The sequence below is a fragment of the Schistocerca nitens genome, chromosome 7, assembly GCF_023898315.1.
Source record: "Schistocerca nitens isolate TAMUIC-IGC-003100 chromosome 7, iqSchNite1.1, whole genome shotgun sequence".
In the NCBI taxonomy this organism is placed as follows: Eukaryota; Metazoa; Arthropoda; class Insecta; order Orthoptera; family Acrididae; genus Schistocerca; species Schistocerca nitens.
In genome coordinates, this window is record NC_064620.1 from 228,842,806 (window position 1) to 228,856,764 (window position 13,959).

Here is a 13,959-nt window from a genome sequence, read left to right on the forward strand (position 1 = left end):
AATCTATTAGGCTCATCACATCATCAGACATATGCAACAGGGCTAGACATAGATTTCATAATATCAGTCACGAACACTGCCAGACACATGACACAAGAAACACACACCAACTGGTTTATGTTGAGTAAAGCAGACTGGCAGACATTACACGACTTTGTAGCGATGTACGAACTATCACAGATTGAAGGCAACACTGATTACAAGATATACAGACCGAAGCAGATCTTGCAAGAGGCAAAAGATAAAGCAATCCCAACAGCAATAAGAATAGATGGAAAATACTCTGGTCAAATGAACTTACCAAACTCAAAAGAGATTCAAGAGTCAAACACAGATTCGAACATAGGGCAGTAACTGCTAGAGAGGGACAAACATGACTAACATTTTAGGGAGGCGAAGCAAAAGTACAACCATCTGCTACACCAAAGAGATGTCACTGGGACAAGTTTGTTCCACCACAATTAAGTGACAACTTATGGGGAGCACAGTACAAATTTATGACAGACAGGATAAAACAGTTTTGTTCTAGCCACACTTAGGTAATATGACAGAACCTTCACACAGGGATCAAGAAGTACAGAGGAATTTCTGCTTTATGAGCTCCTTCCCAATGACAACCACAACACAGATGATGCACACCAATTTAAAAGCTATAATACAAACAGAATACACAACAGAGATAATCACCTGCTGCTTCGACCAGTAAGAGGTAGTGCTACCCATTGCTGAATTAAAAGTTAAAAAAGCACTAGGCCCACACGGCATCCACTTTGAGACCCTTAAGCAAACAGCACTGCAGATTACCCCACTTTTACATGAAGTAATACATAAAGCTTTAAGACTGGGAAGAGTACTTGCAACCTGGAAATTAGCAAACACAGTAATCATCTAGACCAACCAATCCAAAGTCATATAGGGCAATCTACTTTATCAACACCTTGGCTAAGGCCTAGGAGCAGCTCCTGTGCAACCAGTTACAGCGGCAACAACTGGGACTCAATCCATGCCAATACAGGCTCCATGAGAATAAATCACAGAAGCTAGACGCAGCACTGAATGCCTCATGTCGATTAATCACAGGATGCCTGAAGCCTACAAACCGTGATCCCCTTTATATGTGTTCTGGAATAGCCCCCCCCCCCCCCCCCCCCACAGATCAGACGGCAAACGTTGGCGATGGCCGAACGAAGCAGGCAGTGCGAAGATAGAAGACATTCCCTGTACGCACATCAGCCAGCAGAGGCAAGACTTAAATCTAGGAAAGACTTCATAAAAGTTGAACGTCCACTAACCGAAAGTCAGTCTACAACTAGAGAATCAATGTGGAAACAGAAATTGGATAAAGGCAGTCTGAAAATTTGGAACATTAAAGAAAAACTTCCTGCTGGAACACAATTGGAATGGAGAGTCTGGAAGAGCCTAAATAGACTTAGATGTCAAATGGGAAGATCACAGGATAACCTGATCAAGTGGGGATACGCCGAAGAAGAGCCCTGCCAATGTGGAGGAAAACAAACCATGACACACCTGCTGACCTGTCCATCTTTGCTGGCCCCATGCACCTTCCAAGACCTGTGGTTGGCCAACGATGCTGCAGTGAAGTGTGCCGAACACTGGAGAGAGATATGAGCCTTGCTTTAGACAATAATGACGACTTACAATATGTGAAGATCATGAATGTATATATGAATGAATAACTATCATTTACTTGTATTTGTAATCTAGTATATATAGCGTATTAATTAATTACAGATGTAGCTCAGACACGATTAAATAAATAAAAAGTGGACAATATAATTAACTGAGCATTTGAATTGGCACACAGTGTCAATTGCAAGCACGTAATCGCCATACCCTAGATATCACCACAGAATTTGATAACCTCTCGTGGCCAGTGACGTTCGTGAGACTACAAGAGCTGTAGATGTCAAGTGATACTGTACAATGGTCAACTAGACTACTGTGATAATAGAATAATGGCAGGTGAGTAAAAGTTATCACGAGAACCACAAAGGCGCGCCTGCATGGTTCAATCTGTGGTTCCATCTTTTGGGATCTGTCCATTGAGCTCTTCCTAACAGAAATGGGCAGGGATACACACACTCATGGGACTGTCCCACACAATGATGATTTGCTGGTTGTGGTGTCAGTCAAATCAAGAAAGGAACTGGAAACCAAAGCCAGTGGCATTCTACACAAGACAGGCAAAAGGTGCCTGAAAAACAAGCTCAGTGCAGATCAGGATGAAACAACCCACATATTACTGAAAGGAAAGCTACAGAGATGAGTGCTGATAACACACACACACACACACACACACAGGTGCGGGCACGCGCGCGAAAGCTACAGAGAGATCCAACTATAAAACTGCAAGAGACAAATATTCACAGAAAACAATCAACTGACATTTAACCACATATAAAACAGACAACTGATAAAGTAGAAAACCTTGTACACAATCTCACAAGCATCAACACAGTCACACACACACTTCCACTACAAGCTAACAATTGTATAGCTGTGCCTTGTTTGAATCCATAGTATGTTTTGCAATGAGCACATGGGCGCACAGACCATCACAAAATGCTCAGAGCCGTTGTTAAAGGAGGTCAAAGAAATGTTCTGCTGAGCCTATCGAGGGCTTTCAGTAATCTGTGGTGCTCTGAATATATGTGACTGACCCAGCAATCTGTCAGTGAGCTCTGACATACTGAATTAAGAGGGGGCAGACTAGACAACATCAAGGACTACAGAAGAAGATTTAAGGGGCAAACACCAACTAAAATCGGGTGAATGAATGCATGACACCATGGATGGGAACCAATGTTAAAGGCTGTAGAGTTTCTTCCTTTTTCCCTGACATCTGAGAGCAGCCAAAAATTTCCCGAGCAAGGCCCAGTTGAGGCTTGGTGCACTTTATAAGAGGGCACAGCCACTTACTGGAAGCACCTCTGCCAGAAAATACAGTGTTCCTGTGGGGCATTAGGAACCCCTGTGCATATACGCCTACACTGCACACATGGACTCAACAAACTAGTTTAATCTATGAATCTGTAAGAGACTCAGGACACATAGAAAGACCTGGACAGAGCCATTGACACTACATTGCGTATACTATATGCTGAATACATAACAACAACACCATACAGCTGAACCAGACAAGCAATTACCTAAGATTAATCTGACCCATGTTAAGTATCTGACACTTAAAAGAATAAAACAGTGATCTGACAATGCCAATTTATAATTAAAGGGTGATGCAGTGGAAGTAAAATGGAGCACAAAATACTGACAGACAGGTGGCTAACAGCTCCCAAATCAAGAAGTAACATCTATAGACTATAACTAATAGCTATAACTGAGCCAAGTTACTTCTTAAACAGACACTTTAAACCTATAATAGCTACAGTGTGCAAGTAGTAGCACAGGACCACTGCATCATAGATAAATGAAATACATTAACCACACAGTTAGAACTATACGAGGACTTAGATTAAATCAGAATAGAATAGCACAGAAGGTAAACTTAGGGTACTGACTAATTTCATTCCGAGACGCTTTTCTACAGTCAGTCAATAACTAAGATTAGAAATTATGCCACACAGGGGTGATTGGGTCGAAGTGTACTACTGAGGTCGTCACATTTTGAATGGCACTGGTGGTGGCATCTTATAATTTCATCTTTTCTTCTTCTTCTTCTTCTTCTTCTTCTTCATCATCATCAAATCAATCTTTGGACTGAAGAAGAACTCCACACTACTATATCCTGTGTAAACCTCTTCATCTCCAAATAACTGCTGCAATCTACATCCATTTGAACCTGTTTATTGTACTTGACTGTGTCTCTCTGCAATTTTTACCCTCTACACTTCCCTTGAATACTAAACTCACAATTCTTTTATATCTCAGAATGTGTCAAATCTATCAATCCATCCCTTCTTTTAGTCATGTTATGCCTCAAATTCTGTTCCTCCCTGATCCTATTCAGTACATTATCACTAGTTATGCGATCTACCAACCTAATCTTCAGCATTCTTTAGTAACATCACATTTCAAAAGCTTCTATTCTCTTCTTGTCTGAAGTGCTTATTGTGCATGTCTCATGTTCATACATGGCTACACAACAGACAAATGCCTTCAGAAAATACTTTCTACACTTAAATTTATATTCTGTTTTAACAAACTTTCCTTAAGGAACATTTTTCTCTCCATTGTTATTCTACAGTTTATATCCCCTCCTACTTTGGCCACCATTATTTATACTGCCCAAATAGCAAAACTCATTAATACTTTTAGTGTCTTATTTCCTAATCTAATTCTCTCAGCATCATATGAATTAATTTGACTATAAATGTAGTGTCCTGGAAGCCTGCATACTAGGTTTGCTAGACAAAAATTCAAACAAATCGTATTAACGAGTTTTATTACAAAAAGAAAATTACAATACTTAACTTTTGCAATTACACAGATGTGTCGCAAGCAAAGGGCAACATACAAAATAACCAATCTTCTTCAGTATAGACAATCACAAGTCTGTGCTACACAGAGAGTACAAGCGAAGTGCTCTAGCACTGATGGTGCCATCCAAGTCACTAGTCTTGAAACTGCAATTGAACTGGGCTGTCACCAGTCTGTCGCAGCACTTATGTCCTCTTCACATAGGGGCTGCCGGTCTTGCATTGCCCTGGAGGGAGGTCAGGTCAGCATGTGATTGGCTGACTACTTCTCAAAGCCACCCCTTCTTTATTGTTCCCGACTGGCATGCTGGCACTTCACTTCACTTCACTTTACGCCGTAACAATATATTACCCTTGTTTTGCTTTTGTTAGTGTTCCTCTTATATCCTCCTTTCAAAACACTGTCTGCTCTGTTTAACCACTTCTCCAAATACTTTGCTGTCTCCGACAGAATTACAACGCCAAAGTAACCTCAATTTTTTTAATTCTTCTTCCTGAACTTTAATCCCCACTCCAGATTTTTCTTTAGTTTCCTTTAAAGCTTGCTCAAGGTACATATTGAATAACATCGGGGATAGGCTACAACCCTGTCTCAGTCCCTTCTCAACCACTCATTCCCATTCAAGCACCTTGGCTCTTGTAACTGCTGTCTGGTTTCTGTACAAGTTGTAAATAGCATTTCCCTCCCTGAACCTCCCTCCCTACCTTCAGAATTTCAAAGAGGGTATAACAGCCAACACTGTCAAAATTATTTCTCTAAGCCAAGAAATGCTATAAACATAGGTTTGCGGTTTGCCTTCCCTTAACCTATCTTCTAAGATAAGTCGTAGGCTCAGTATTGCCTCTCAAGTTCCCACATTTCTCCAGAACCCTAACTGATCTTCCCTGAGGTTGGCTTCTACTAGCTTTTCTAAATGTCTACAAATAATTTCCAATAATATTGCCTTCAAGTTCATTTCCCTTTTATAGCCCTTCCATATATTTCAAAAATTTTCAGATTTCTCTTCTTTGCTGCTGGTAAACCTTTCGGGGTATTAGGTCGTGGTCCACCAAACTCTTCTGTTAATAACTTGTCATCCAGAGCTGTTCTGGACATCTTCAGAGGCATTGCACTTCCACTGAGTGGACAAAGACCTTGTACTCCGAAAGGTTTACCAGTACCATTGTCATCCGGTTATGAAAGCCTTCCATCTTTCTCTTCTTTACTTGGTACTGGTTTTCCATCTGAGCTCTTGGTAGTCTTCTGTTCTCTAAAGGCCTCTTTCATTTTCTTGTGTGCAGTATCTATCTTTCACCTAGTTATAAATGCTTCTACACACTTACATTTGTCCTCTAGCCACTCCTACTTAGCTATTTCAGGTTATGTCACCTCATTTTTATACTTTTTATTCCCTTTCACCTGTTTCTTTTGCTGCATTTTTATATTTTCTCCTTTCATCAACTGCACCCAGTATATCTTGTGATATCTATGGATTTCTACCATGCCTGACTTTTCACCTATCTGATTATCTGCTGCCTTCATTACTTATCTCCAAAAGCTATCCAATCGACTTCTACTGTATTCCCTTCCCCTGTTTCAGGCAATCATTGCCCAATGCTCCTCCTTCATCTCTCAACAACCTCTGGTTCTTTCAACTTATCCTGGTCCCATCTCCTTAATTTCCCGTCCTTTTGCATTCTCTTCATTTTTAACCTACAGTCACGAGCAATAAATTATGGCCAGAGTCTGTGTGTGACCATGGAAATATCTTGCAGTTTAAAATCTGGTTCTCGAATCTAAGTCTTACCACTACATAATCAATCTGAAACTTTCCAGTGTACCAAGGTCTCCACCACATATCCACCCTTTTTTCATGATTCTTAAACCACGTGTTAACAATGCTTAGTGTAACATTTATATCCTAGCTTCTTTTTTCCCTTCCTAATAAATATTTTTAAGTTAAATTTCTGTAATTTCTTGATCTAATCTAATTTTTCAAGTTTTTATTCAACTATAAAATCGCAAGTATATATTAGTCTAAAATAAAAACGTCTTTTGTACAACCTGTAAATAAAACATACAACAAACAAGAAAGAATCCATTCCATCAGCTATGTGATGGACCACCATTAAAGATAAATGTAAATTTAAAAATTGTAAATTGTAGTCAACAAGTTTTGCTATTTTGGCAGAAAAATAACCGACAGTGACCAGAGTACAATGGTGTGCTCAAAAGTAGTGTCTCTGTAATTTTTTGTGGAAACTCTTAAATTTTTTAAATAAAACAAACTTTATTAATGTTCTACATCTTTATTCTTCACATCTATACATTTCAACATAGTAACCCTGGCGACAAACACATTTCTCCCAATGAGAGACCAGTTTGGCGATACCATCACTGTAGAATGTTTTATTCTGTTAACAGAGCCATAACATCATCTCTGCCTGCAGTACTTCATCACTATCAAAGTGAAATCCTCAAAGGTGTTCTTTACATTTTTGAAGTAGACAAAAATTGGATGGGGTCAAGTTAGGATGGTATGTAGGATGATGAATGACAGTGAACTCAAGACATCCGATTGTTGCAGATGTCACAGTGCACGCATGTGATCTGGCAATGTCATGCTAAAGGAAAGGGTGCTCCACATGTGTTTGGAAGGTAGGAGACGAGATACTGGCAGAAGTAAAGCTGTTAGTACCGGGCGTGAGTCGTGCTTCGGTCGTTCAGTTGGTAGAGCACTTGCCCGCGAAAGGCAAAGGTCCCGAGTTCGAGTCTCGGTCGGGCACACATTTTTAATCTGCCAGGAAGTTTCATATCAGCGCACACTCCGCTACAGAGTGAAAATCTCATTCTGGTATCATCATAATATTTCTTGGTTTTGAGGACTCATTGTTTAAAAAATCATGTTTGTCAACATGTCAATTGCATACTTGGTATATGAGAACTTCCTAGCCTTTATTGACTAGGAATTTGTATCTGATGAAGAATGTAGGCTATAATGTTTCGCATATTACCTGAGGAAAATTAAAAATTTGCCAAGTGCGTTGTAAGCTGTAACTACTCGCAAGAATGTAGCTGGATAAATTTGTTGAAAACTCCGATATTACAATGAGTAAACCCCTATCATTTTCAAGGCAACAACTGGAAAATGTTTTAAAATGACAGGAAGAGTTATTTATAAAGAAATCGGTGGTTTTCGACGTTATCTATCAGCATTCCCTAGAGTTATTCATAGAAGATTTAATTATTTGCCTATTCAGTGGATCATAAATGCGGTCTTTCATTGCAATGTCAAACGAGTTAGTTTAGACTCATAATGCCCATTGACAGTGAAAAATATAACATACTGGCAGGTTTCCTGAAAGTCTTTTGCACTAGTCTTTGCTACCAGTAATTCTTTTTTACTCATAATAATTTACATTTGACTACAGTCTCTCTCTCTCTCTCTCTCTCTCTCTCTCTCTCACTCACACACACACACACACACACACACACACACACACACACTAAATGTATTATATATATATATATTTAAAAAAAAAATATATGCACATATTTTTCCCACGTGGAATGTTTCCCTATAGATAGAGGGAAACATTCCACGTGGGAAAAATATATCTAAAAACAAAGATGATGTGACTTACCAAACGAAAGTGCTGGCAGGTCGATACACACACAAACAAACACAAACATACACACGAAATTCTAGCTTTCGCAACCAACGGTTGCTTCGTCAGGAAAGAGGGAAGGATAGGGAAAGACGAAAGGATGTGGGTTTTAAGGGAGAGGGTAAGGAGTCATTCCAATCCCGGGAGTAGAAAGACTTACCTTGGGGGAAAAAAGGACAGGTATACGCGCGCGCGCCCACACACACACACACACACACACACACACACACACACAATCCATCCGCACATACACAGACACAAGCAGAAAATGTCTCCTTCCCTCTTTCCTGACGAAGCAACCGTTGGTTGCGAAAGCTAGAATTTCGTGTGTATGCTTGTGTTTGTTTGTGCGTGTATCGACCTGCCAGCACTTTCGTTATATATATATTCCGCCTCGACTGACATCTCTGCCCAAACTCTTTGCCTCTGTACGTGTCTGCTTGTGTGTGTGTGTGTGTGTGTGTGTGTGTGTGTGCGCGCGCGAGTGTGTGCCCGTCCGCTCCCGGGACTGGAATGACTCCTTACCCTCTCCCTTAAAACCCACATCCTTTTGTCTTTCCCTCTCCTTCCCTCTTTCCTGATGAGGCAACAGTTTGTTGCGAAAGCTTGAATTTTGTGTGTATGTTTGTGTGTCTGTCGACCTGCCAGCACTTTCATTTGGTAAGTCACATCATCTTTGTTTTTGGAGATATTTTTCCTACGTGGAATGTTTCCCTCTATATATATATTGTGTTTGTTTGTGTGTGTATCGACGTGCCAGCACAAAAGCGCTGGCAGGTCGATAGACACACATACACACATATATATATCTCAAGGGGGGGGGGGGGGGGAACCAAGCACAGAACTACAGTATAATAAATGTAATGATGTTAACACAAATGGTCTAACATATTATGTGACACATACCTGGAAGACATTGCTCTTGTGACCACTGTCGTAGGAAACTAATGTCTTTCCAACAGCCCAGTCCCATATCACAACACCAAGGTCATCTGAACCACTAGCAAGCTTATTTCCAGCTGCATTGAAGTGGAGAGCATTCACACATCCTTGATGGGCATCCAACTTGTACATCAACTCAAGACGCTGGACGGCATGCAGCGAGCCATAACAACGTTGATGAAAGAGGGAAGGACCTTGGCATCGGCCGGGGAAGCCGCGCTGCCTGGAATAAGCAACAAAAACATATACCTTCCTTCAAAATAAAGAGTGAGGTTGTGAAATAAGTACTTCAAATGCAAAGTAATTTGCTTCAAATGTGTCACATTTATTGTATGTTTACAGTAGTATTTTACAATAAACATTTTCTAAAGCTGTATTTCAGTACATGACAAACACTGGGTCCTTCTCATTAAAAAGCTCAGTCTGTATCAAATCAAACCTTACAGTGTACCTATAGAGCAAACAAAAAATACAAAATTTCACACACTTTCTATGCATTCAAATTTCATAAAGTGAACACTACTCATTTTCTGAGAGTACCATGAAACAAAACAGTCCATAGCTTTAAAACTATTAACTCCAAGTGTGGTACTGTGCACAATTAATGCCACACCATGCCAGTCCATGCTTAGAAGTTGGCAGTAACCCATGTGACTGCACTGCCAATCTGCAGCCAGCTTTGACACACCTTCCTCAGCACACGGTGCCAGCTCTGCCACGAAGCTGACTTTAAAGGACTGTACCGAACTCCAGTCAGTCTGTTCATTCAGATCTGCCTGTGTAATCTAAGCTTTGTACATTAGTCTCTTGTTACTGTGGATGTCGAACCAGCCTATCTCAAGAACTCACATCGCAATATGCTCTGGACTTGCTGTTATTGTAAGTTAAGTACAGGAAGTTATTTCGCTCTCTACCACAGAACCCACCCACTCCTTGGAATCCATATCGGAACGGCCCAACATCTGGTCACAAGGCAGTTCTCACTGTATTTTCTACTTCTCATCATACAAACAATTGGCAATGATATTAACTGTGAATCTTTCTTGCAGAACATGGTGCTTTGCCACACTTGTCTGCTTCTTTGCTTCAGTGTTTATGACTGTGTTTCAGAACATTTGCCCTGTAAGTGATTGTGTTTTCTTTGTTCTTTTCAGAGCCTGATCTTCCTAGCAATATTAATCTGTACTTTCTTTAGCAGTTGCACTCTATTTTCAAGTGTCTTTGTGTGTTTGATCATGGCTAGACCCCCCACAAGAACTGTCACTAACTCAGGTACTTCAGTTTCTGGCACAGCAGATGCAGCAGCTGGTGGAGATTTTGCAGTTTGCTGCAATTCTGCTACCAATACGTGATGTTTGTTGAGTGAACAAGTAGTTTTGGGAGCCAAAGAGTAAGAAAGTGCTCGATAGCTCGCCTCGCAATTTTGGATGGATAATTATGTTTTCTGTCATTATTTTAAAATTTGTAACATATTGAAAAACTGAAGTAAATATGGAAAATAAATTTTTAAGTGTGGTCTTTTTTTAGAATGTATTACTCTTTAAGATATATCAATTACATATGTACCAGTAATGTTTTAAATAATGGCATAAATGGCTGATCTTTATGTCTGAAATCCTTCTAAGTGGCTGGTCTTCAAAGCGTTAAGTATCCTCAAGGTAGCCAGAAGTTTCCCAAAGCAAAATTCCCTGATAGTTCCCTGCTTTCCAGACAAGTTTTAGCATTTTTCCTTGACAAATTTTGAGATCTAAAGGGTAAGTACAAACATAAGTTGACAAAAAAATTTAAGGGCCTCTGTTTTTCTAAACGTGTGAGCTAAGATCTAAATCAACATCTCTTGTAATGAACTGTTTTTAGATAGAGAAAGAAAGCCAGGGTGTTCCAAATGAATTTTACAACTTTGAAAATTCATATAAATTAATTTGTAGTACCTACAGAGGTTTTTTTTTGGTTTGGTTTTTGGGCGCAAAACTGCTATGGTCATTAGCGCCCAGCCTGTGACTTAGGAAATAGTAAAAAAAAAAAAACGAAACTGAAAATCAGCAGCAATGGGAACAAAGTCATAAAATTGGAGAAACTAAAAGCAGAAGGAAGGCATAAAAATCCACTACAGAAAGGGGTTGGTTGTCCCCAAAAAAAGCTTCAAGTGACTGACGTCATTTCACTAGCACTAATAAACTGGAGAACGCGGTCGGCTGAGCGCGTGTCATCTGCTAAAATCGACGATAGATCAGGCGATAGCTGTAGACGGGCGCGTAACGGATTAAAATAGGGGCATTCAATTAAAAGGTGTCTTACCGTCCACAGCTGAGAGCAGTGGGGACAGAGTGGGGGAGGATCGCCGCTTAAAAGATGTCGATGGCTAAAAAGACAGTGCCCTATCCGGAGTCTAGTTAAAATTACCTCCTCCCGACGACGCGTTCGGGAAGAAGAAGTCCAAGCGCAAGGAAGAGCTTTCACTTCCCGCAATTTATTATTGGGAAGTGTTAACCAATGCGCATGCCATAAATGAGCAACTTTGCGACATAAACCGCTCCGTAGATCGGTGAAGGGAAGGGATTGAATAGCTGGCCGAGGAAGAGAGACTGCAGCCTTGGCCGCTATATCGGCCGCCTCATTCCCACAGATACCAGCGTGTCCCGGGAGCCAGAGGAACGCCACCGAGACGCCCCCCACATGGAGCAAGTGCAGACAGTCCTGAATCCGGTGGACCAGAGGGTGCACAGGGTAAAGAGCTTGGAGACTGAGGAGAGAGCTGAGAGAATCTGAGCAGATAACGTACTGTATCCGCCGATGGCGGCGGATGTAGTGGACAGCCTGGAGAACAGCGTAAAGCTCCGCAGTATACACCGAACACTGGTCGGGAAGCCGAAATTGATTTGGGGTGTCGCCAACAATATAGGCACTCCCTACACCTAACGATGTTTTCGAGCCGTCGGTGTAAATAAATGTGGTGTCCGTCATTTGTGCACATAGAGCAGCAAATGCCCGACGATAAAGAAGTGTAGGGGTACCATCCTTGGGAAATCGACAAAGGTCACGGAGCAGGCAGATCCGGGGACGGAGCCAAGGCGGTGCTGTACCCCAAGTTGTCAAAAAGGTTTTAGGAAAGCGGAAGGAAAGAGAATGGAGCAGTTGACAGAAGCGGACTCCCGGGGGTAGTAGGGAGGAGGAGCGGCCAGCATACCCTACATCAAATGAGGCGTCGAAAAAAAGGGCATGGGCTGGATTAGCAGGCATGGAAGACAGATGGCTAGCATAACGACTTAAAAGGACCGCTCGCCGATTGGACAACGGAGGTTCAGCAGTCTCAGCATAAAGGCTTTCCACAGGGCTAGTGTAAAAAGCTCCAGACACTAAACGTAATCCACGGTGGTGGATAGAGTCGAGACGCCGAAGAATAGACGGCCGAGCAGAGGAGTAGACTATGCTTCCATAATCCAATTTCGAGCGCACTAAGGCGCGATAGAGGCGGAGAAGGACCACTCGGTCCGTTCCCCAGGAGATACCATTCAGGACACGGAGGGTGTTAAGCGATCGCAGACAGCGAGCCGAAAGATAGGAAACGTGGGAGGACCAGCACAGTTTTCTGTCAAACGTAAGACCCAAGAATTTAGCGCCGTCTGAAAACGGAAGGTTGACAGGTCCTAGATGTAAGGAGGGCGGAAGAAACTCCTTACATCGCCAAAAATTAACACAAACGGTCTTACTGGGAGAGAAGCGGAAGCCTGTTTCGATGCTCCAAGAGTGGAGGCGATCGAGACATCCTTGAAGACGTCGTTCAAGAAGGCTGGCCCGTTGAGAGCTGTAGTAGATCGCAAAATCATCCACAAAGAGGGAGCCCGAGACATCGGGAAGGAGACAATCCATAATTGGATTTATAGCGATGGCAAACAGTACAACACTCAGCATGGAGCCCTGGGGTACCCCGTTTTCTTGGGAGAAAGTGCGGGAGAGAGTAGTGTTCACCCGCACCCTAAATGTGCGCTCTGCCATAAATTCGCGAAGAAAAAGGGGCAGCCGGCCTCGAAAGCCCCAAGAGAACAGTGTGCGGAGGATGCCTGTCCTCCAACAGGTATCGTATGCTCTCTCCAGATCAAAAAATATTGCTACTATTTGGCGTTTCCGGAGAAAATTGTTCATGATATAAGTGGAGAGAGCAACAAGATGGTCAACTGCAGAACGATGCTTTCGGAATCCGCATTGGGCAGGTGTTAAAAGACTGCGGGATTCCAGCCACCACGCTAAACGGTAATTCACCATACGCTCCAAAACCTTACAGACACTACTCGTGAGAGAAATGGGGCGATAGCTAGAGGGGAGATGTTTGTCCTTTCCAGGTTTCGGAGCAGGAACGACGATAGCTTCCCGCCATCGTCTGGGAAAAGTACTGTCGGTCCAAATTCGATTATAAAGGCGAAGGAGGTAACGCAGACTATGGGTTGATAAATGCAGCAACATTTGGACGTGGATACCATCTGGTCCTGGGGCGGAGGAGCGAGAAGAAGAGAGTGCATGTTGGAGTTCCCGCAAGGAGAAAACAGTATTGTAGCTTTCGCGATTTTGAGAGGAGAAAGCAAGAGGTCGCACTTCCGCTGCACGTTTCTTCGGGAGAAACGCTGGCGGGTAATTTGAAGAGCTCGAAATCTCGGCAAAGTGCTGACCCAATGAGTTAGAAATTGCGACAGGGTCCACTAATGTGTCATGCGCGACAGTGAGCCCAGAGACCGGGGAGAAACTAGGCGCGCCTGAGAACCGTCGAAGCCGACTCCAAACTTCCGAGGCGGGAGTGAAGGTGTTAAATGAGCTAATAAAGAAATTCCAGCTTGCCTTCTTGCTATCGCGGATGACACGACGGCATCGCGCTCGTAGCTCCTTATAGCGGATACAGTTGGCCAAAGTAGGATGGTGG

General features: G+C 42.2%; 1 protein-coding gene across 3 annotated transcripts in view; it reads right to left on the minus strand.

The window, feature by feature from the left end:
- The window catches only part of LOC126194790 (DDB1- and CUL4-associated factor 8-like), a 145,281-nt gene that overhangs the window by 95,669 nt on the left and 35,653 nt on the right, over positions 1-13,959 (minus strand). For all 3 annotated transcript variants that reach the window (XM_049933093.1, XM_049933092.1, XM_049933094.1), the window contains one exon: positions 9,012-9,270. In XM_049933093.1, the coding sequence (XP_049789050.1) occupies positions 9,012-9,270 (259 nt within the window). The remainder of the gene's footprint in view (positions 1-9,011; positions 9,271-13,959) is intronic.